Source organism: Musa acuminata, chromosome BXJ2-7 (assembly GCF_036884655.1).
Source record: "Musa acuminata AAA Group cultivar baxijiao chromosome BXJ2-7, Cavendish_Baxijiao_AAA, whole genome shotgun sequence".
Taxonomy (NCBI): Eukaryota; Viridiplantae; Streptophyta; class Magnoliopsida; order Zingiberales; family Musaceae; genus Musa; species Musa acuminata.
The window spans coordinates 22,875,001-22,898,976 of NC_088344.1; the positions used below are offsets into that span (position 1 = coordinate 22,875,001).

Below are 23,976 nucleotides of genomic sequence, written 5' to 3' on the forward strand. Positions count from 1 at the left end.
CGCCAGCTTCGAGGCCGGCTCCTCCGGGTACGAGCCGCGGCGTTCGATGTCGATCGGCAGCGGCGATGCGGGCGGGGAAGGCGCGGCCCCCGCCGGCGGTGCCTGCGCTACTTGTGGGAAACCGGGGAGCAAGAAGTGCTCGGGATGCAAGAGGGTTCGGTATTGGTAGGTGGCTTGCAGATTCTTTTTCGCGTTGGTTTTGACGTCGATTTGGGCTTCTCGTCCGAAAAAAAATTATCTACTTGGTTCGGATGAACTGTACAATTATATATTTTCGTTATGATTTTTTTGTCATTTTAGTTTAAAGATAAATAATCGGGTGCTTCATGATTCATGAAAAACGTCAGATAACTTCTTGATTTCTTTGCTAGGCGGCCGGTAACATAGACTGATCCCTTTTCCTAATCACTGCAATCTTCATTAGTGATTTTGATCCTTACGGAAGGTCTTAGCAAGATCAGTTATTCACATCAAAACATACCGAGGTTTAATTTTCTAACATTCGGATTATTGGGTCATCACGGTCCAAGTCTTAAGAGTTTCAATCTTCAATCTCAACCAAATAATAAAGAGAGAAATGCATACCACTCTTAAGTATGTAGTTTTATTTTGAAGATATGTCTATGGAAGTTTCATTTGTTTCGGTCTGAAACTAACACTATGGATGTAAACAAGCTAGTAGTGTGTTTAATAAATTTTTGGGGTCATGCCTCTGTTAACAAATTTTTCGTGTGACTAATGGGTCAGAGCGAGTTTGTAGTTGACTTAAATTATGTTGTGACAAAGACTAGTGTCAAGTCTTCCCATTTTATCTGATGATTCACTATTTACTTGTGCAGGTGTAAAGCTAATTTAGTCTTCCTGTACTTCTGAAGTTGAGTATTAATTTTGTAACTACTTTCATTAGAAGAATTATTGTCCTTTTAGTTAAGATTCTTCCAGTCTCAGTCCTCTGATGTTAAGGTTCAAAGAACCAATTTTTGTTCTTCTAAGTTCATAGATTGATTAGTGCTCATTCTTGGTTCTCATAAGGGTTTTAGAGGGAATGAAAGGCTCATTTAGAGTGATTGTCCATATGATTTGATATGAAAACGAACTTCACACTTATTTAGCGGTTTGATTTGACGGAAAAAAATTGAACAGCAAGTCATTGCCAATTCATTCTGATATCTCCTTTTTTTCCTAATATTTCGTGGGATTCCTGTCGCTGAGTGTTTGGGCTCTATGGGAGAAAGCATTTTTGTGCTAGCTTAGTTGAGGTAGCCCTGCATCTTCTGGAGTTGTCCTCAAATGACCTATGCTAAATTGCCTAGAATGCCACTTGGTAAGCCTCTATTTCTATATGTAATACAAAGATCTTTAGTTTAGTATGGAATGAATTCACGTAGTAATTCAAAGGGTGGAGACTGCAAAGTTTGGGACACAATATGAGTGATATCGGGCTCTTACACAGTTATTTGGGGCCATGACACAATCCTCAATGTTTAAAGTTTTGAACTGATTCCAGGTTTCTTTCCTGGCTGTTCTTTGGTTGCATTTTTCATGTGTAGTTCCACTTGCTGCTTACTTTTCTTATGTATCTTCTAAGTGTTCATAATTTTTCAATAAGTTTTGGGTTCTTTGCTCCATTTACAATATTATTATGTGTTATGCAGGCTCTATGACACTTAATCTTTAAAATAAATTTTATAAACCAACTACTGCGAAGTCAAGATTTTGTTTCTAATACAACATGGATGTTGTAACACATATCTTATTATTTGCTTTTCTAGTAATGTTTATACATAGTCTGATGTTGTCATTTGCAGTACCTTATCGTTCCTTTTCCCACTGTTATATTTATCATGTAATTTTTTAATGCATAATTTAACAAGCTTACGAGAAAAATATATTTTTCGTATTCAGTTCACAAGCATGCCAGTCAAAGCATTGGAGAGCAGATCATAAGTTTGAATGCAAACAATTGAAGTCATCAGAGCCAGATAAGGTAGACAATGTTTCACCAGGTAACAGTTCTTGCAGAAGAAGAAAATCATCTGGGTTTGGTTCTATTTCTTTGGTCCCTGCCCGTGGAACCTGTAATATCCTACAAGAACCAAAGAAGGTGATTTTTTTTTCTACTGAGCCTTATAGATTCACCTTGTTGCTGGTATTGGTTACTTTGTGTTAACAGTGAGTGCTTTCTTCAGATTCTTTTCCCGTACAATGAATTTGTGAAGCTTTTCAACTGGGATAACCCTGGATTTCCACCTTGTGGGCTTGTGAATTGTGGGAACAGGTCAATAATATTTCTGGTTCTTTTTTGCTTGATGGTATTGATGTTTCTACTTATTGACATCTAACAATTAGGATATTTGATAACCATCGTAATCATTTTGTTTTCTTCTTTTTGTGCAGTTGCTTTGCTAATGTGGTTTTACAATGTCTGGCATGTACACGGCCGCTTGTTGCCTATTTATTAGAGAGAGGCCACATTAGAGAATGTAAGTGGCTGGCTCTGAGCAGGCTTTTGATTACTCTGTGATTCAATTGCTTATGTTTGCCACCTCTTATTTCTTAGGTGTCAGAAAGCAGAATGATTGGTGCTTTCTATGTGAGCTTCAATTACACATTAAGAGAGCTAGTGAAAGTCGGCATCCTTTTTCACCTATCAATATCCTTTCTCGGTTGCCTAACATTGGTGGAAACCTTGGCTATGGAAGACAGGAGGATGCTCATGAATTTATGAGGTGCTTCACCTTGCTTTATCTTGAAAATGCTCCAGGACCTTAGTTTACCTACTATTTTGTTCTGATGGCCTCTGCCTGTAGTGCTAACTATGTAGTTAAGAAGTCTTCATTGACTTGATCATGCTACTTCTAGGTTTGCAATTGACACAATGCAATCTGTTTGCCTTGATGAGTTTGGAGGTGAAAAGGCACTTGATCCCAGCACCCAAGACACAACCCTTATTCAGCATATTTTTGGTGGTCATCTTCAGTCTCAGGTTGGATGCTCAATAATCTGTAATGTTATTGCTGGAATTTGCTTGCATATTACTGGAATTTGAATTTCTTTCCAAATGTTAGATAATTTCACATTACCTGATGAAATTGCAATGATGAATTTGTATAATAAAATTTTAGCTTCAGATTTCTTTAAGCTACATGGTGTATAATATTCTTAAATCAATCATTCAAGCCTTTCTTTTTCTTGTCTTCATTCTTGTTCGGTTGGTTTTTATCAATCTCAAAATATTTCATAATATTGGATTGAAGTTCTTTACGTTGAAGTGTTGAAATATAATATTCATGTCAAGGGTTGGGTGCACATGGTTATGCTAATGTTAAAACAAGCAGCCAGTATACCATCTCATTGGTTGAAACAAGTCTAGAGAGTATTATGATGTCTATCCCAACACTTTTTGGTGCACCATATCTATGTAAAATTTACATATTCACATAATCACATTGATGAAAATGTAGCATAAGGTTTGCGATTTTGAATCATACCGCCTGATATCGGCCCGCTCAATATAGCCCTGTATCGAACGATACGAGGCTGTTTCGGGCAGCAATCGCTTGCTACCAGGCGGTATCAACCTGGCTGAGGGAGAAGCGTCGAATAAGGAAGAAGGAGCGGGCATTCGAAGAAGAGGGAGAATCAACAGAACCTCGACGCAAACTTGTTTCCACGCCCTTTCTTAATCCCGATTTAGTATCTCGCTCGACAATCTCGACCCAAGAGGTAACAGTGAGGAGAGTCATAAAGAGGAGGATTTGGAGGCACGGGGATTAGGTGAGGCAGCGGCTAGAGCAGCGGAAGCGGTCTCCTTCATCGCCTCGTCCGTGACTTTGCGACCTTCTTCTTTGTCGTGTTCTTCGTTGAAGGCCGGAGACGTTTGCGACCTTCGTCGCGTTCTTCGCCAAAGGCCGGAGACATCTGCGACTTTTGACGTCTTCGTCGTCTTCTTTGCCGAATGCCGCAAACGAGGCGACAAGAAGAAGAGGAGGAGGCGACGTCGCCTTGGTTGCATACACCTTTTTTTAAAATATTTTTTAATATATATATATATTGATATATATATATATATATATAATATTATATTATATATATATATATATTTATATATAGGTGTACCGCTCGATACGCCTTGATGTACCACTCGATATGTTATACTGTATCGAGCAAAGCTCGATACACTAGTACGGTATGAAATTTGCTCGATACATCAACACGGTATGAAATTTCGAACTTTGAGCATAAGGTCAAAATATATCAAGGAAGATATGTAGCTACATTATCACTCAATCCCATATGTAAATTTTTGCATTGTGTTTTATGCATGAGCTGGTGCTCATTTTGCAAACTAAAATAATTTTTCTTAAAAGTATTCTGTTTGTTAATGTTCATCCTACAAAAGTTAAGCATATCATAGTGATAATTCTCTGAACTACATATGCTAACATTTGACAACATATGCAACATAATACTTGAGGGCTGTCCTTGGTACAAAGGTAAGATTGATTCTTTCCAACCTTGCTGACCAGGGTTGGAGTTACAGAAACAACTTCTTTATCTGTAGTGCATGGATCCTGCATTGATGGGTGTCTTTTGCACCTTCGTCCTTTTTATATGTAACAGAATGTAACGATTTCATATTAATTAGCTTACCTAGTAGCCTAAGCTATTCTCTGATACCATATCGATCCATCATATGGTGTTGCCTAGGTTATTTGCCTATGCATTGTAATGGTTCTTTTTCATCTGCTTGCTGATATATAATTAAATTTACTCTTTTTTTGTATACTGGTTGAACCAAAAATTAGTTCTCAAGCTTAAATGTCTAATGCCAGTTCTTGTGTGAATACATTATTCATACACTGACACAAATTAACCTCAGGTTACTTGTACACAATGCAATACTATTTCAAATCGCTATGAGAATATGATGGATTTGACTGTTGAAATTCTTGGTGATGCTGAATCTTTGGAGGAGTGCTTAGATCAATTTACGATGAAGGAGTGGCTTGATGGGGATAACAAGTATAAGTGTGATGGGTAAGCATTTCTGATTTGCTCATAAGTAGTATGATTTATTATTTTATAGTATATCTTTTATACAATCTGCGTAAGAACTTTGTCTTAGGATGATTCTTCATCCGTATATTGAGATTACATCTCACTGTTTTCAAATATCTGAACCCTCTAGCTGTTGAAGTTACATTTCTTAATGGGTTTAAGTTTGAACTATGGTTGCTTATCATATGTATGCTTTCTATGTTAATAAATGGCATTTGTGACACGAATAACTGATGTAGGGTATTGTATGCCTTTGGTCATCACTATGTGCATGTATCTCTTTTCCTTTCCTTGTTTGTGGGGTGACAGCTCTGTTAGTGTCTTCTATCTGTAGGTTTAAACTTGTTTTTCTGTTTATTTTTGTTTATTTTGTTCTTCAGAAGAATATTGTTAACTGCTCCATGAATTGTAGATTGCATTTTAGAATTTGAATTCATTTGTTATGGTTATAGATTGCAGAAGATTGCCTGGTCTATCAACTTGTCAAAAGCACAAGATTTCTGAATGCAATTTTCTGACTAACCACTTAACATTTATGAATCTGGGAAGAAAGGAGCACCACTACATACAGAAAACATCAACATGTAGTCATGATAATTTAGTGTGACCTTTCTTTTTCTGATTGTTTGTATGAATAGAGTCGGGATTGGATGCCTATCCTGTAAAGCGTTGACACTCTACTGTGTCAATAACCATAATTCTTTTGATCTTTGTACAGAGTTTTAAAAGGTTTTGTACTTAACATAGAGCATCATAAGATAGTCCCAATAAGTGCATGAGAGATTTTGCAGTACCTACAACGCAATTACCTTTATGCCTAAATCGTCGAGGGCCAAATCGTCTTTTCATCCATACTTTTGCAACTTTTTCCCAAATCAAATACAAATGGAACTTATGAATTTAGTTTGTGATCTAGCATTTCCATATAGTGTTTTTGTTGTCTAAAAGAGCAGCATCTACCATTCCTATATAGTCCTCTAAAACTACAGCTACAAGCATGCTGTAGAAATAGACTTTGCTGCAAGAATTTTATTTGATACCTTTCCAACTTATTAGGCATAAACTCTCGTTAATAAACTAAGAACTGATTATTATTTGTTCTAATTAAACTAATTTTCTTGTATACAGATGCAACGATTATGTTAAAGCATGTAAACGCCTTACAGTTCATCAAGCTTCAAATATCCTTACAATTGCTCTGAAGAGATTCCAGGTCAGTTTTTTTTTATTTTAAAGTTATATTATCTTTGGACATTGTGCATCTTGTTTCACTTTGTGGGTGCTAGTGACACTGAACCTCCTTTTTTATAATTGTACAGAGTGGTAGATTTGGTAAACTGAATAAGAGAGTTACTTTTCCTGAGAACTTGAATCTTACTCCCTATATGAGTGGCAGTAGTGATGGAACTGACCTATATACACTCTATGCTGTTGTTGTTCATGTGGACATGCTAAATGCTTCATTCTTTGGCCACTATATTTGTTACACTAAAGATTACCAAGGAAGATGGTACAAGATTGATGACTGCAAGGTAATTTCATATATTTTTATTCAGTTTTAGGTTATTTGATACTTTGGCTTTGCTAATATCATATTCCAGGTGACGAACGTTGAAGTGGAGGATGTACTTTCTGAAGGCGCTTATATGCTCTTATACAGCAGGTAAAAGTTTTATTTGTTTTTCTTTGATACTCAAAATCAGAGTAAAAATTGTGGTATTTAAGAATTCTAGTGTAGTAATAGGTGAGAATATATAAACAAGGTTTGTTGAACTAATCTTGCATTGTATAGTTTGTTAAATTTAATTATATTATATTATAATTTCGGTTAGTATATCACCCAACAATTTGTTGGTGCATTTGCCTAGAGATGTTGCTGTGATTTCTTACATACAGGAACAGATTCTTAGTGATCATGCAATAGGATATGTCTAAGCAATTAAATAAACATATTTCGTAAAAAGTGAAATTTATGTTGGTTTATCTGTTAAATTCACTTGTCATGATGATTTTTTTTGTCCCAACTTGCTTTGATTTATCTGATTAGTAGTTTTACCTTCATCAATTCATAAAATTATTATGAATAATTCTCACATAATTCTTATTTTTAGGACAAGTGCACGCAAGGAGCCTTTTGTTAAGCATGTGCAATCTCAGAATACAAAGCAATTAGTTGAGTCAGCTCCCAAGTTATCAAGCCCCATCGGTGTTTCCTGCCTGGGGTCTGACATAGATAACGAATCAAGTCCTCCTGAACTTTCCATGTTTAGAGACACAAGGAACAAGAGAAAATTAACAGATGATGTCGATCCTGCAAAGGTCACAGAAGTGGATGTTATGGTCTTGAATACACCTTTAGTCGAAAAACCAGCAAGTGTCCATAAAAGTTTAGGAGATCTAGATTTCTGTAATTCATCATCAAGTTCAGCAACTGCAAAGAGTCTTGAAAAAGAGAGTATTGGTCTTTTCTCTCCTATGCCTGACTACTCTAGTGGGGAGAGCATGCAATTAGATAATCATCCAGAAAATTCTGAAAATAAAGTTGATATTGAAAAATGTCAAAAACCATGTGCCAGTTATGATGCAAGCCATATCGTAGAAGATGGTGAGCCAACTAGAGAACCATCCACTGTGCAGATTAATGATGATATGATTATTGAGCCATGTTCCACTACTCCCATTACTACTGAGAGTGTAGTTTCAGAACCTTCAGATTATTCATTTGCCAAATCAGATTGTCCAGTGGAAACATACAGCCAATTTGATTCATCTCTTGAAGTTAACCATCTGGATGGAGCCTCAGTTGATAGTGAAGGAAGCATGGCTTTGTTGTCAAGTCAGGAAAATAGATCAAGTGGAAAATCGAAGGCAGTGTTTTCCCGTGGTTTCCTTGATAAGCCTGCAAGAAAGAAGACTTTGGATAGTTCAGAAGAAAAGCAAAATCATACACACCCAATTGTTGATGTCAACAAGCAGAATGGTCACTCCAATGGTCAATGTAACATTGGACTGGCAGAGTCCACTGAGACTGGTGAAAATATTATTTCAGGTGATATGCCCTTTGTAACTCGTGGCTTCCTGCAGAAGTCTTATGCTAAATCTTCAGACATGAAGAGAGAACCTAAGAAATCTGAGCATCAATGTAGAGTCAATTGCAATGGTTCTGCTGAATATGCTTGTAGTTCTGCAGATGAGAGCATAGAGTTCAGATCAGCAGCTCCCTGCTGCAATGGAGCTAGCTTCATGCAAATCGACAATGACAAATTCCCTGATTCTGCATCTGTTAGTCAAGATAGGAACGAGGAACAACAGTTTGCAAGGACGGACGACCAGTGCCATTGATCTTTAGGAGCAACAGCAATCTTGCACCAGGTGAGAAGCTACAGCCACCCTCAGCATGCCTAGTTGAGCATAACAGGCTATATAATGAAGAAAATGGTAGTGATAATGTTCAGTGATTTGATTCTGCATTTGGGGAGGTTGATTGACCAAAGATCTAGGAGAATTTGTTCTAACCAAGAAGCAGACACTACTGGATTTGCCTAACCAAGACAACGTCAGTCCCATCTCCCTTGGACTAGATTTGCATGGCCTCACACTTCCACTGAGGAAAGAAGTGGAGGTGGGCCTCTGGGTTTCCTTTCAATTTCTTGGAACCTCAGTTGCCTCTATGATGCCATGACAGTGTCATTACATCCTACTGTACATCTTGATTTATTCATCTGTTGTCTAAGGGGAATAAAACTATCCATTACATCAATCCAAGCATTTGTCTGCTGCTCTTAGCTGCCCATAGTTTTAACAGCGAGTCCATGTGTGAACAATTGATATGATCTTTGTGGAATTTTGTTTATGATTAAAAGTATTACACAGTATGATATATCTCTCTCTCTTGATAGCATTTCTTTCTTGGTTTTAGCAGTGCGTGCATGTTGTGCACACTTCAATCTGCTCTTTCAGAATTTTGATCATTTTTGGAAAATGTAATTTACAGTATTTATTTCATCCTTTTTCTTGACATCATTTCTTTATTCAATCAGCTACTGGAGTTTGATGATACGATGAACCCATACAAATCTTCTGCAGGCTGCCGCGGTCATTTAAGAACCGTTCGTGTGGCCCTGGAAGGTGGGCTTTTTCGTCACTGTGAACGGTGAGGATCACATTACGAAGTGTTCTAACTATTATCGAATTATGATTAGATGAACGGTCATGATAGATCTCGATAAAGATGATAAGTGGTCACTCAAGATGTGTGCTTAAGGTTCGTCAAATTATCAACAGTCACGATTCACTCCCGTAATTCATCAATGATTTGGATTGCATCAAAAGTAGTGTTAGTGATCACGATATGTATTGGCGCGTCTCAGAAACATTTTCTATAAAGAAAAAAATAAAGTAAAAGAAAATTTGGAGGACCTGCGTATATATACGAGAGAGAGAGAGAGAGAGAGAGAGGGGGAGAGAGAGTCACTTCAACCATCTCCTCCTACGATCCTCGATCTCGAGAGGTAGGGATACAATTGGATTCGTTCATGGACGAAAGTCATGCGAAGCAGGTTATCGATACATCTGAAACGCAAGATCTCTTTTGTTGGTCTTTTTGGTTATTTTGGAGAGGAGTCGTGATTGTTTTCTAGGGTTCTTTCAGATCCTCGAGCAGCAAGTGCTGACCGTGGCCAGGGTCGTCGAGGACAAGATCGATGACGAAATTGCGGCACTCGATCGGCTGGACCTCGACGACTTCGAGGCCCTGCGGGAGCGCAGGTTGCAGCAGCTGAAGAAGATGGCCGAGAAGCGGAGCCGCTGGCTCTCCCTGGGCCACGGTGAGTACACTGAGATCCCCGAGAAGGAATTCTTCGCCGCTGTCAAGGCCAGCGATCGTGTTGTCTGCCATTTCTACCGCGAGAATTGGCCTTGCAAGGTATTTTTCTCTATCCCCATAATTCTAGTTTAACATACAAGCCATTTTTCTTCTTACAATTGCAATGCGGAGGGCCGTTGGTGAAATGATTATGGTTTGTAATTTGGTAGGAAGGGATTTGTTTGATTGTTCAAGTTTGGTAGGAAATAAATGTTTGAATCTGCATTAATAGTGTAGAAAGTATTGAGCCTAAAGTTGCCTTTTGCTGGTTAATATGAAAATTTTATAGATTCACAGATCTTTTCGGTGCTGTATAAGCTCAAATGAGATCTCACTAGCAACATGTCCAACCTGTTAGGATCAGAGCGGCACTAAGAGCGGGGGGGGGGGGGGGGTGAATTAGTGCAGCGGATTAAAACTCATAAGTTTGAAAATGATTTCGTAAATACGTAGAAATTGCGATTTGACAATGAATGACTTGGTGAAAATAGCTCGAGTAAAGTGAGAAGATAAAACCCGAAAGCTTGCTGCTATGTAAATAACGGTTTAAGAAAGGTAAACATTCACACATTCAAGGAACACACCAATTTAAAGTGGTTCGATCAAAATGACCTACATCCACTTGAGAAGTCTTCTTCGATGAGACTCCCAATTTTCACTAGCAAATCATTTTGAAGGAGAAGGACAAATACCCCTCTTACAACCTTTTACAAGTGGTTCACACTCTTACATATTTTCAAAGAGAAAGAGAGAGGTGAACACTCAAGCAATTGAAAACAAGACTTGCTAAAGACTTTGCTAAGGCTTTATCTCAATCTCTAATTTCTCAAAGGTTGTCTTCTCTGCTGAGAATTGAGGGGTATTTATAGGCCCTAAGAGGATTTAAATTTGGGCTCCAAATTTGAATTGCTTTTGGGTTTCCTGGTGCTGGCGGTGCCACCGCCTGTCAGTGTCTGACACTTACAGTGTACTGGCGGTGCCACCGCCCAGTCCGACGGTACCACCGCCCGGTCCTACGGGTCACTAAATGAGCTTCAAATCTGGCCCAAACAAGGTAATATCGGGCCCAGTTGGCCCCTAACCAGGATATAGGAGTATCCCTTTATCCTAACCCTAATTACATGCAAACTACGTAACTGAAAACATAGTCCTAAGCAAGTTTTCAACCGGCAAACGTCGAGTCTCCTTCCGGAGAGCTTTCTGGCGATCTTCCGGCGGACTTCCGATACACTCTCGGATTTCTTTCGACGGACTCCCAGCAAGCTCCCGATCTTGTGGCGAGTTCAGCGAGTAACCGAGCTTTCTCGGTGATCTCCGCGAACCACCGACGATCTCTTCGGCAGACTTCTGAAAACTCCGACAAGTCCCCGATTTCTTCTCGGTTGGTTCCGACAGCATCTTCGACGAATCTTTGGACTCTCGAACACCCATCGAACTTGACTCCGGTAGACTTGCTTTATGTCTTCAAGCTATCGTAGTTAATCCTGCACATGTAAAACAAAAGTTCGATCTAGACAATTACTCCTAAGCAATTAATCAAGTTGTCCGGCATGTCATTGGTCTCTCGACGCTTCGTCCGATTCTTCGGCGCATCGCCCTCTCTTGCGGCCTATTGCCCAATCAGCCAGTTGACTCCGCAACTCCGATATCCTTGGCGCAATACCCGCTCTTCTTGGCTCGATGCCCGAATCCATGGCCCGAAGCCTTCTGTCGATACGTCGACCGATCCACCGGCCCGACATCCAATCTTTTGACATGTTCCTCCGGCACAATATGATTTTCCTGCTTTAACTGTCTTATCCTGATCGAAGCATCCCGCGTCACTCAAAACGCAGATTAAATCATAAACACATATCAAGTGGTTTTATCATCAAAATACGAGATTCAACACATCCAATACTAAAACAGGTTTCATGGGGTACCGATCTTTCTTAAGTGGATTTATGTTTTATATATATATATATATATATATATATATATATATATATATATATATATATATATATATATATATATATATATATATATATATATATATATATATATATATGTATGTATGTATGTATGTTTTCTTTAGACTTGGTCAAGTTTTTTACTAGGGATAATATGGTACTTGGTTTTATTATATAGTAACATATCTTGAATGCATTCTTGCCATTAAACCTGTTAATGGACACCTTAAAATATCCAAAGAAAACAGTAATTTTATGTTTGTTGTCTAGTCCTTTAGGTTGGGCTCACTAATTTCATAACAAGGCACACAGCTTGTGTGTTTCCTTCACATTGTATGTTTTTCATCCTATATACTGGATGGCTATCCAAAATTTGCAGTTGCCTATTATCTTTAAAGATGGCATCTACTTCTGAGTTCCCTTGTGGAACTTCATATTCTTTAATCCCACTGCTCAAAACTAGTACCCAATGGTCAATTTCTTTCTTGTATTATTTTTAATAGCACCACCCAAATGCAGCACCTTTTGATTAGTTAGTTTTATGATCTGTCATGAATTTGTACTCCTTGTAGCTTCTTCCTTCTACTTTTGACTTTAAAGATGGCTAGATGCACCAATGCAACTCATAGGTAGAAATTTTGAAGAGAGAATGACAGAACTTGATGCAGCATTGGTTCTGTTGCATGCATCTTCTTAAGCTTGAAACCAATGAGAATTTCCGCTGCTAACTAACAGAAGGAATTCATATGATTTAAATCTTTGCCAACTGTGTTATAGAGGGAGAAGGATTACAGTATCAGTAGATTTAAGATTCCAGATCCAAACAATTACATGGGTGAATTTTCTAAGATTGAATGCATCAGGATCATGCTTCTTCATTTAGCATTATTTTTGAAAGAAGATATGTAAGAGTACGACCAACATTCTTCGATATACTTGGTTTAGGGCACCTGCAACGTGCACATAGAACAATGTGATTATATACAACAGCAATAACAATAACAACAAAATCGTAAGTCTCAGCTATTTGGGTGGATCTTTTGCTCTCATTGAGATCTGTAAAAAATCATATATTTAGTTAAGTTGAGTCTTTAAGTCTTTATTTATAGTTTTTATTAAATATTCTTTAGGTCTTCCTCTACCTCTTCTCGTTCCACGAACATTAATTATTTCACCTGATTACTGCATCCGGAGGTCTCCTAAGAATTATATGATTATATAAACAAGAAAATTTCATCTTGAATAAAGATTACCAAGAACACATTTATCACATAGCAATACTAGAACTAGTGAGGTCACTAACAATTTCACAGATCTAACCAATATTCTGCATATTGAGGGCTACCAAGTGCTTAACTGCACATCTGCGGGCATCGTTGTTTTTTTTCACTGCAACTACTTTGATCACTTCCACTGATGATTGTTTGTTGATCGTATTTCAAAGTTCATGTCCAATGAAATGTATTATTAATCTACTCATTGCTCTCCACAATCTTTCTAGTTTTATAAGTCCAACACAAATATATTATATCACTAGGCTAATATTGATTATGAATCATGGATGTATGAATTAATTTATTTTATTTAATCTTTGAGTCAAATCAAAGTCTGGCTATCTATACCCTGAGTAGATTTCGATGCCTAATCCATTGATAGAGATTAAGGCTTCAATAAAATTTATTTTATTTTATTCTTTAACCTTGAGTTTATTTTGTTACTAATAGAAAGAGTGCCCCTTTTCCATTCCATAGCTTGATTCAAGTATCTATCAAGCATTTTGATACACCCATCGATGAAGAAGACTTGCCTTTTTTTTTTTGTATGTAAGGTTGTCTTTCCTTTTGCTACTATTAGGTGTTACCCCAATTTCATTTTTGACACATGATATAAAGTAACTTCAACTAGAAGTCTAATCCCCAAAATAAATTAACTTCCGGATAAATCCAAATAAAAAAGGAAAGATATATCTTATAATGTATTTTTTTTAATGATTTTTTATGAAAAGATAACTTAAAAGAGGGACTTTGAGTCCTAATCAAACTTTATTAAATAGGAAATAAATAAAATTAAATAATCAAATTATTAAATCTGAAATATTGTGATTAGATTTCTTACCCGAGCAAGATTCTCTCCCCTCTCCCAATGACAAGTAGAGCCCTCCTTGTTCATCACAAAAAAGCGAGACCTCGGTCTTTGTAGAGAGGCACAAGGCGATCGTCAGAAAGGTAGGTTCTCTGACTCTCCCCTTTATAAATTCTGTCATGTAAGTTTCATATTTTTATTAGAAATTTTTTGAAAAATATTTAAAATTATTGATTGATATTATAGATCAAAATACATGAAAATCATGAGTAAAGAATCATTAGAAATTTCGTTTTGGACAATTATCTAATTTGATTTGTTAATATTTTTAATTCATGAAATTAATTTTAGAATCCTATTAAATTATGTTTCTGTTTGAATTAAATTATTACATGATTAGAACTTTGATATGTTTAAGAAATTTTGAACAATTATAATTGTTAGTAAGGATTTATAAAAGCTCATCTTTAAAAAAAAGTCAAATTAAATAGAAATTGGAATTGTTCTGACTCAGGTCTGATCTGAGTCAAACCAATCGATGGTACGATATGGCCTATCTAATTGATTGTCTGCTGCTCGGCCCAATTTAGGTATGAACCAGACTCGAACTACGGTTCTGTCCAACATGACCTCAAGCCTGCAACACAGGTTTGGCTCAGGTTCAACGGGCTGGCTTGCCAGCATAGCTTAACGGGTTGATGGCTTGGTGTTGATGCGGTGTAGCTCAGCGTTGCAGCCTAGCCCGGTACCTTTTTCCCTCTACGGTGCATGTGCTGAGCACATGAGCCCCTCTTGGGCTGGTCTAGAATCGTCCTAGTACGGTATTGAGCAAGCCGATCGATTTCTAGTCTTATGGTAGTATGGATTCGGGTCTGGGTTGACCAGTAGTGTTGTTTTGACCTATTTTATGAGTTTGGGCCCAATTGACTCCTAAATTGAATCTGAAGCGAACTAGTTTGACTTATTTTGACTGATTCAAGGTTATTCTGAACTAATTTAGATCGATGCAAGCCTGTTTGACCCAAAGGGAATTGCCCTACCATATATTAGCCTTCCTAGAATTAACATGGATCATCCAATCCTCTTATCATTATCAATCTCATATCTTTTGTCAGTCTCTAGACTGAAGCTATCATGTATATTTATCAATTAAAAAATTATTTAACAATATTAGTATTAGGAATACCCTAATTAACCCTCAATTGATCTGAACTCTAATTGAGTCAGTCAAATTGATTTGAAACAGACTTAATTCAGCTAGAACCTAATTGAACCAACCTATCCTCATGGACTAATCTGGAATCACCCTAAATCAATCTAACTTGGACTTGGTTAGGTCCAATTTGGATCAAATAAGTTTGAATTGGTTTAAAACAGTTCGGAATCACCTTGAGCAGGTCAAAATTGGCCAAATTGATTTGGTTCAAATTCAATTTATGGATCAATTAAGCCTGAACTCATAAAACATGTTAAAACTGGATTATTGGGCCAACCCAAACCTGAATCCATACTAGCACAGGGCTGGAAATAGGTCGGGTTGCTCGGTACCTTGTTAGGCTGATTCTAGAGTAGCTCACAAGGGGCTCACTTGCTCAGCACATGCACCAGAAGGGGAAAAGGCACCTGATTCGACTGCAACATCGGGCCGCACTGTGTCGACTATCAAGCCATTGATCGATCAAGCTATGGCGACACTTGAGCTGAACGAGTGTCATAGGCTCGAGGTCATGTTGGATCGAGCTACAGTTTGGGTGGGGTCCGTGCTCAGATTGGGTTAGGTAGCATATGGTCATCTGGCTAGGCTTGATCGGGTCGGACAGTCAATATGACTCGAGTTAGACCAAAGTTAGAACGATTTCGATTTCGATTTAGTGTGACTTTTTTTTTCCTTTAACATAAGCTTTTAGAAATCCCTAATAACCATTATAATTGTTCAAAATTTCCTGAACAAATTAAAGTTCTAATCACGCAGAATAATTCAATTCAAACAAAAATATAACTTAATAGGATTTTGAAATTATTTTCATTTAAAAATATTAATAAATCAATAATTCCGAATTAAAAAATTCATGAAAATTTTGGATAAACTTTATGTATTAGAAAAAGTCATGAAGAGTAAAATAAAATTATATATTTATTAAAAAAAAGTATGATTATTTGCTCATGATTTTCATGTATTTTGATCTATAACATCAATCAATAATACTTAATATCTTACAGGAATTTTCTAATAGATCAAAAATAGATTTTATATCGTTTAAATATAAAAATGTGAAATTTACATGATAGTATTTATATAGGAGTCGGAGAACTTGCCTTTTTGACGATCGTCACGTGCCTCTCCGCTAGGACCTCGTTTCATTGTGATGAATAGGGAGGGCTTTCCTTATCCTTGTATAGGAGAGGGGAGAGGGTTTTGCTATGGTTAGGATTCTAATCAAAATATAATCAGATTTAATAATTTAATTATTTAATTTCAGTTATTTCCTATTTAATATAGTTTGATTAGGACTCAAACTCCCTTTTTAAAATTATCTTATCATAAAAAAATCATTGAAAAAGGAAATATATTATGAGATATCTTTTTCTTTTTCTTATTCGGATTCATTCTGAATTTAATTTATTTGGGGGATTACAAGAAGGCATCAATTAGGTCCTACTCTTTGCTTGGTCCACTTGGGGTGTGGTTACATGAAAGATGAACTTTGGATGTGATAACTAATTTATTCAATGAGTCCAGGCTTGAGATTTTCTGTTTAATCTGTTTATTAGATTTTCACTTCGAACAGGTGATACTGTATCTTCATTACTTCGGGACATACCTTTTTAGTATAAAAACAAGTTGGCTGTTGTATACGTTTGCAGGTGATGGACAAGCATCTGAGTATTCTTGCAAAGCAACATATAGAGACACGCTTTCTGAAAATTCATGCTGAGAAAAGTCCCTTCTTGACTGAGAAGCTCAGGATCATCGTACTACCTACTCTTGCTCTTGTAAAGAATGCCAAAGTTGAGGATTATGTGGTAAATGGTGCATAATTTTCTACTTCCATGACTGAATACCATTGAAAATGCACTAGTTTTACATGTGTTCCTCTCGAAATGGCCTTCAGGTTGGTTTTGATGAGCTTGGAGGCACCGATGACTTCAGTACAGTAGAGCTGGAGGAACGATTAGCCAAGTCGCAAGTTATCTCCTTCGAGGGTGAAGCATCATCTTATCCTACCAAGTCCAACAAAACCAAGAGAAGTGTCCACCAATCCGAAACAGCTGACTCGTCTGACTCTGATTAATCCTATGCTTACGTCAGTTTATTCAATGGAATTAGTGAAAAATATTCCACCCGTTTATTCTTGATATTCTGCATCTGTCTCCAGAAAATTATTTAGCTTCACCCACGCTGTCAATCTGGACGTGTGTTGGTGTTGTCACATGCGAATTGATTTCATGATATTGAGAGATGCCTTTGGGATTCAACCTTGCAATTTAGGTTTACATAATCGCCGCAGAAGTTTTCTCGAGTGATGTCGCCTCTCCAAATCAGGTGACACAAATCAAGTAAGAAAAGTTTCTGGGGTGGGTAATGTTTCTTTTCTTATAAGATATTGGAGTGATGTTTCTTTGCTTGACTGAAGGTTTTTGCCTAATTTATAGAAGTTTGATGTTATGATCTCAATACAGTTCTCATTTAGTGTAAGTATATTTATGTTGCGAAGAATTTGATGATTTCTTTTCCTTCTATCAAAAGTGGAAAAAGATTTCCTTTGCGTGTGAATGGTGTTGAAATTGATTATTGATTTAGCAAAATGTGTTAATTAAATATTATTATTTTTACAAGCTCGATTGATTTGGAATGATAGCAAGTTGATTACCCGTCAATGTCGTCCTGCTTTTTCTTTAACCCGATTAATTATCTTAATTAATCTCATGCACGTATTTTTCTCATTCTCCTGCTTGCTTTGGTGATGGAACGAGTCCAATTAATCTTCATGCTCCTATTTTTAGTAGAACACCTCCAGGGCTAAACCGATCGTCCGAGTTGGAGACTAGGGTGGGGAGCATCTCAAACGAGTCAGGTCCGAGTCGATACTGTTTGACCCACGGGTTTGATCGCAATTGGCACGAGTCACAAGGACAACGAGTTGACTCGGCGATCGACAGGCGAACCAACTCGGTTTTCAGCGGAGTCAGGGTCCACCATATCGTCTTCCTTTTCCCCTCTCATCGTCTCCAATTGGGACCAACAGCCTCACCAACGCTTCGCCTCCTCCCCAATCCTCTTTGCCCTCCTCTCTCCCTTGCAGCATGCCGCTGCTTCCCCACGCCCTGCTCTCCCCCGCCGTTCCCTTGCCTCTGCCCTCTATCTCCCTCCCAAAGAAGCCTATTCTCTCCTCTCCCCACCAGATCCCACCCCTCCGGATCTCCTCCCGCCCCTCCTCTTCCTCTCCCCACCTCCCCAGATGCTCTCTTGTCTCCGTTTCGACCGAGGCGCCTCCCAAGGCCGGGGAGAACACCCGGGCGAAGCCGTCCCCCGCTGAGGTTTCCAGGACCATCATGGAGCTCTCCTCCACTGGCACCTTCTCCTCGCTGTCCACCGACGGCTGGCCCCTCGCCATCGGCGCCCGCTTCGTCGTTGATCCTCAGGGCGCCCCTGCCGTTTGCTTAAACCAACCCGAGAGGCTCTTCAAAATTGATGGCCTATCCAGCTTCCATGTTCAGGTTCAAGTTCGGATCTTTATTGGCTTTCGAGTGGCTTATTATTCAGTAATTTGTTTCCTTGTGCCTATGTGCGTGCGTGCGTATGTGTAGTGAGTGTCTCGAGCTCCCAAATCTTATCTTTCTTCAAGTTTCAATTTTTATGGGCTTCCTATTAACACTTGGATTCACTTGTTATGCTATGACTTGTGATATGAGTGATTCGGTTACTTTAGGGCACACTAGCCCTAATGTGCTCTATTGGAGAGAAAAGTTAGGCTTTTTGTTATGTATTTGGGTCGAGTTAGGTTTTAATAGTTTAATGTGTAAAGTGTAGTGCTATAGACACTATGGAGTTTCTGATGCATATGTTGTGCCATTTTCTGGGAGCAGTTTGAGCAAACCAGGTCACGCACTCCACAATGCACGTTACTTGGAAGCCTGAGTAAACCCGATGATGCGTTTCTTCTGAAGGTAATCTATGTTTACTCTCCCTGTGATCATAGGTGTAAGATGGTTAATCTTGTGCTAATCGTCATGCATTCTTGTTTGCTGACTTGTTTTTTAAGTTTGCTTATGCCAATTTTCCTTCCCCCTCTGTTGAGTTCCATGAAACTTATTTGTCTAGATAATTGAATGGCATTGTACAGAGGCTTCGTGCAAAATGGGAGAAGAAATATGCAGAAGAGGTGGGGGAAGATCTTATTTATCTAATTTCTGTAGAGAAGGTGCTTCAAATTGAATATTTTAAGGAGGTATGACTGCTGTCCTTTTTGTAATTTTCTTGAACCAGCATGGAAATTATTGTGGTAACATCTCATGACTAAGTCCCATTGATGAAAATTATGTTGTCTTGGGCATGTTGCCCACTGATTCTAAGATGTGTCTTAGTGTCCGCTTGGGTATCTTATTCTTCTTCATTGCTTTGTTCCATAAAGTTGGGCATGATGCACTTTAAACTGTTTCAATGGAGAAATTCTTGGTTTAGATTATGTGCATGAGTATATTCAGAAATACTTTCACTTTTTTGGATGTAAATCTTTGGTATCTTTACCAGATTCTCATGTGTTCTCTGTAAATGTTGATGCCTAATTGGTTGTCTGTTGGCCACTAAGTCCTTGATGTTCTTGAGTCTGCTTTCCAGCTAATTGACATCGTTGATCATCTACATTCTTTAATTCCTAGCACCTGTTTTATATATCATCTTTCCAGGATGGCATATGGGTGACCTCCTCAGAATACTCGAATGCGGAACCTGATCCTCTACGAAATTTTGCTGAAAAGATTGTTGATGAGATGAATTCCAAACATGTTGAAGATGTCCGAGGGTTATGCAATGTTTATGTGGAGCCAGGGTTTCAGGTGTGAATTTTTAGATGCCAAAGTTTCTTCAATTTTTTGTCTTTATCCTTTGTTTATGTCTTTTGGCTTGGATGTAAAAGTCTTGCAACCGTTTTTCTTACTTGTATAGTCAAAGCTAGTTAGTCAGTTTGATTGTCACTCCACCAGTCATTTCATGAGCAAGCTTTTTCAGTTAAATATTAGTGTAATTGCAATGTAATAGAGAACCAACGAAAGTTTCTAAATCAGATAATCTGTATATTTTGAATAGAGTGAACGAGTATGCTAGTATCTGTTTGCATCGGTCTGTATCCATAAAGATGGGCTGATAAATTTACTTTTATATTTTAGGATTGATATGGACGATTTGTGTTCCAATCTACGATCATTGTGAAGTTGTAACACAACTAGCAATGGCAGTAATTTTTTTCCCCCTATTTTTGTGTTTGTGTGAAAATTGTTGCTGAGCTACAGCTAGCAATATCGTTGCGCTATTTCCTCTTGGAAGATTATCTACTTTTTCCTCTTATGTCTTGCAAGTTAGGAGGCACCATGAGCCCAGTTGAGGGTTGCAATGGTTACTTTTGGTAGTTAACCTACTTTATGTCAGCTGTATATGTTCCCAATATATTCTCTGTTCATCATCTGAAAAATGAAAGGCCAAGGAAAATGCAGTTGTGAACTGCACATTATTAAGTAATTAGGTTAAATTAAGTATCAAATGTGTGTTAGGTCTGTTTGCTGGCATGCTGATTTATCGTGCTTACGTTCTTGAATTGCCGATGCATGCCTTGTTGCATGATGAGCTGATTTATTCCATAGTCGCACAAGAGGCAGATTATGTGCTGGCAGGGTGACAACGCCCTCTGGCATTGACCGTGTGACATGTTACAGGGGTGTGAGCCTCAGTATGCCTGTAAGATATTTTGGCTCGATTGGTGCCATGAAGTATGCACATTTGAGCTTGTTATTTTGGTTTAAGTACCTCAACTTACTTGATATTCAAGTGGATCAGTTTTCCTTAAGTTGGCACTGACTGTGAAAAATTATCCAGCGACCCTGAAAATATACATGTTTACACCTGTGATTTCACCATGTTGGCAGGTAGCAGACACGAAGTTGATATGGGTCGACCGACTAGGGTTCGACTTATTTATTTATTCAGAGGAAGCAGTATTTGCAGCCAGAATTCCTTTCCCTAGAGAAGTTTCAGATGAAAAGGGAGCCAAGTCATCATTCAATTCCATGTCTCATCTTGCTTGGGAGATCGAAAAGGGGTATGCCACTCCAGACTTCGAGAAGGTGAAATTTCTGAAGAGGATCAGGTAGCGGCTAATTGATTCTTGTCGCTGCCCCGTGTCCTCTTATTTTTCAGAGGTTAATCTGTCTGTGTGCAAAATGACCTTATTCTTCTGGAATTCCGCGAGTTGAAATACATGATTTGGATGCTGTGTCGAAACAAATACATGACATCATTGGCATTCCTGCTTTGTCTGAAAAGGAATGTTTGTGAATTTGTGGGCATCAAGTCATTTTTTGGGTTAAAGAATACTGAGTTATAGCTTATCAACCAAGTATTTCATTGATATAAAATTTTTCGGCCCTGTATTCCTACAAGATAGTAGCTCTATTCCTGACCAGGCATTTGATGTTATATACTCTGTCCAGCCACATTAAGAGACACACTCTTGCTGTTTATGTTGTGATGTATGCTTTGATGTATAATATGTTCATAATACCCAAATACATTGGTTTTGGTGGATAATGTCAATACACAAATGCAGTAACTTTGGCAACAATATCATTTACATTTGACTTGATGTATGCGACAAACACCAATAGAAACAAGTAACCCTAATATGCGACAAACACTGGATCATAATTTCCACGACAACACATTCATGGCAATTCTACTGCATCAACATAAGCATCAGTAAGCAAACTAGCATGTACAATATGCCCATCCATCTCCATGAACTTCTCCTCTCCTATGCACTTCTTGCACTCATAGTACAGAACCGTACTTGTGGCTAAGATCAACAAATTCAACACCACATCTTTGCCTATATGGATGAGCCCAATTAACAACTGGCTTCCATCAGACTGAGCAGAATAGACTACCTCAGACACCAAAGTGGCAACACTGCTGACAACGACCACGAGCACAGCGATCACCACTCCTTGCTTCCTGCTCCTGCTGAAGAGCTCCAATGCCCTGCCCATCGCCTCTGTTCCATAGCACTCGTCCTCTATTGCCGATACCACGAGACATAGCAGCAAAACTATAGCTACGTACAGGTAATAAAAAACTGCCAGGAGGGATACGACGATGAGCAACAGAGTCAGCAGCTTTGAATTATTTGAGATGATTGCCAGACCAACAAGTACGGGGTCTGTTGACAGGACGAAGCACAGATGCAGGATGGTGATGCAGGTTTGGGTCACGAGAGACCCTTTCCATGCATGTCTCGTCTTCAGGATGACATCGCTTGGTGTTGCTGGGTGCTTCCCGGTGTATGCCATGGCAGTCGCATGGATGGTTGCAGTCGTTAACAAAGAGATGACGATGAAGAGAAGGGTCAGCAAGATCCACTGCGGAATGCTAAGCCCTTCGACATGTGCAAGGAGGCTAAAGAGATCCGTGACTCGGCTGCAGACGGGTCTCGAGAAAAATAACATGGAGAGGCTGTCTCCCAAGAGGAGGAGGGAGGAGAAAGAAGACACGAGGGTTAGGATGAGGATGGGAAGGATGAGGTTCGGGTTTCGGAAGGGGATTCTGAGGGCCTCCCACAGAATCGTGGAGGTCCCAGGGAACTTACATGGTTTCGCCATCGTCGCAGGAAAGCAGCTCACATCACCATCTCTCAGTTTGCCTTGTGTAAGTGTTGAAGGGAGAGGCCTTTTAAGGTCTGTGCTTTGATGTAGGGGGATAGGAATGGGTCAAAGAGGGCAGATGAGGAAGAAGAGAAGATCTGACTTGTTCCACTGCTTCCAAAATTGAATTTTTCTGAGCATCAAATAGGTGAAAGCAACAGAGTTGACTTTTAGCAGAGTTTATGATTGGAGACTAGCAACTTGCACCAGCTCATTGGTCTTTCTTGGAGGAAGATAGAAGATGAAGTAACAAGGCCAAGCCTTTAGATCGATCTCTTCTCTTTTGCATGTCCTTTCTTGCACTCAAAATAGAACATGGTGTACAAAAAGTAGGTGACAAACTTGACCATGAGGAGAACTGGACCAGCAAATAGCAGAGTCCCAATACCCCAAGCACCGTCATCGTTGCACCCAAACACCGTCAGCACTGCTTGCTCGGCGAGTCCTAATGCTGCTGTCAGAACAAACCCGTGTAGCTTCTTCTCCTTGACGAGCTCCTCTGCTCTTGCAAGTGCACTCATCCCTTCGAAATCCTCCTCCGCCACTGCAACCACCAGGCTCAGCCGACAAGCGATCTCCGAGTGCGCAAAGACGACCGGCCCGAGGCAGGACAGCAGAGCCAGGGAGCCAGAAATCACCAGCGCTTCCGGCGCAGCTTCCCCGGCGGCCCCCGCAAAGGCTCTGAGCGCCAAGAGCAGGGAAGCCGAGGCCGTGGCGAAGAGCTCAACGTACGCCAGAGTGATCGCCGGCCTCCGCCATGTCGACAGCATGCTGGAGAGGAGCTCGCCTGGGGAGTGGGAGTGGTGGTGCTTCCCCGCGTACGTGGCTGTCGACAAGTAGGCCATCGCCATCGCCGACAGCCTTGAGCCGACGAAACTGAGGGGCTCGAACTGCTTCGCTTTGCCCGGCGACGCTTCGATCTTCGAGAGAAGAAGGAAGAGGTTGCAGATAACGAGCACCAGAAGCGTCGTGGAGATCGTAAAGGTGTTTCCGGCGAGCAGAGCCATCGTTTCGTGCCTCGTCAGCCTCCTCCACGCAGCAAGGTGTGCTATGTATATACGACGAAGAGATTGCAGGTGGAAGGGGCCAACGCCTTGACCGTTCACT

At 39.3% G+C, this 23,976-nt stretch overlaps 5 protein-coding genes across 6 annotated transcripts in view; 3 read left to right on the plus strand and 2 right to left on the minus strand.

The window, feature by feature from the left end:
* The window catches only part of LOC135617392 (ubiquitin carboxyl-terminal hydrolase 18-like), a 9,330-nt gene extending 394 nt beyond the window's left edge, over positions 1-8,936 (plus strand). Inside the window, exons 1-11 of the mRNA XM_065117507.1 lie at positions 1-165; positions 1,906-2,104; positions 2,190-2,278; positions 2,398-2,483; positions 2,561-2,729; positions 2,863-2,981; positions 4,878-5,040; positions 6,190-6,274; positions 6,381-6,593; positions 6,663-6,724; positions 7,173-8,936. The exon at positions 1-165 is cut by the window's left edge and continues 394 nt beyond it. Of these exons, the coding sequence (XP_064973579.1) occupies positions 1-165; positions 1,906-2,104; positions 2,190-2,278; positions 2,398-2,483; positions 2,561-2,729; positions 2,863-2,981; positions 4,878-5,040; positions 6,190-6,274; positions 6,381-6,593; positions 6,663-6,724; positions 7,173-8,403 (2,581 nt within the window). The 3' untranslated portion in view covers positions 8,404-8,936. The remainder of the gene's footprint in view (positions 166-1,905; positions 2,105-2,189; positions 2,279-2,397; positions 2,484-2,560; positions 2,730-2,862; positions 2,982-4,877; positions 5,041-6,189; positions 6,275-6,380; positions 6,594-6,662; positions 6,725-7,172) is intronic.
* Positions 8,937-9,460: 524 nt separating this feature from the next.
* LOC135617395 (thioredoxin domain-containing protein 9 homolog) lies at positions 9,461-17,436 on the plus strand. 2 transcript variants are annotated; one of them, XM_065117511.1, is made up of 4 exons: positions 9,461-9,620; positions 9,713-9,985; positions 16,825-16,983; positions 17,073-17,436. In XM_065117511.1, the coding sequence occupies exons 1-4, from the start codon at positions 9,597-9,599 to the stop codon at positions 17,250-17,252; spliced, it is 636 nt and encodes a 211-aa protein (XP_064973583.1). In that variant the 5' UTR covers positions 9,461-9,596; the 3' UTR covers positions 17,253-17,436. The 2 variants fall into 2 exon arrangements, with proteins under 2 accessions (XP_064973583.1, XP_064973584.1); XM_065117512.1 differs by having other exon boundaries at positions 9,491-9,572.
* A 567-nt stretch (positions 17,437-18,003) lies between these two features.
* Positions 18,004-21,612, plus strand: LOC135617393 (glutamyl-tRNA reductase-binding protein, chloroplastic-like). Its single transcript, XM_065117508.1, has 5 exons — positions 18,004-18,678; positions 19,048-19,128; positions 19,305-19,409; positions 19,867-20,016; positions 21,100-21,612. Exons 1-5 carry the CDS (start codon positions 18,265-18,267, stop codon positions 21,322-21,324), a joined length of 975 nt encoding a protein of 324 aa, XP_064973580.1. The 5' UTR covers positions 18,004-18,264; the 3' UTR covers positions 21,325-21,612.
* Positions 21,613-21,722: 110 nt separating this feature from the next.
* Positions 21,723-22,949, minus strand: LOC103981876 (uncharacterized). The gene has a single exon (XM_065117509.1). The coding sequence runs from the start codon at positions 22,825-22,827 to the stop codon at positions 21,895-21,897; it is 933 nt and encodes a 310-aa protein (XP_064973581.1). The 5' UTR covers positions 22,828-22,949; the 3' UTR covers positions 21,723-21,894.
* LOC135617394 (uncharacterized) lies at positions 21,723-23,954 on the minus strand. Its single transcript, XM_065117510.1, has one exon. It carries the CDS (start codon positions 23,874-23,876, stop codon positions 23,133-23,135), a length of 744 nt encoding a protein of 247 aa, XP_064973582.1. The 5' UTR covers positions 23,877-23,954; the 3' UTR covers positions 21,723-23,132.
* Between the last annotated feature and the right edge of the window lie 22 nt (positions 23,955-23,976).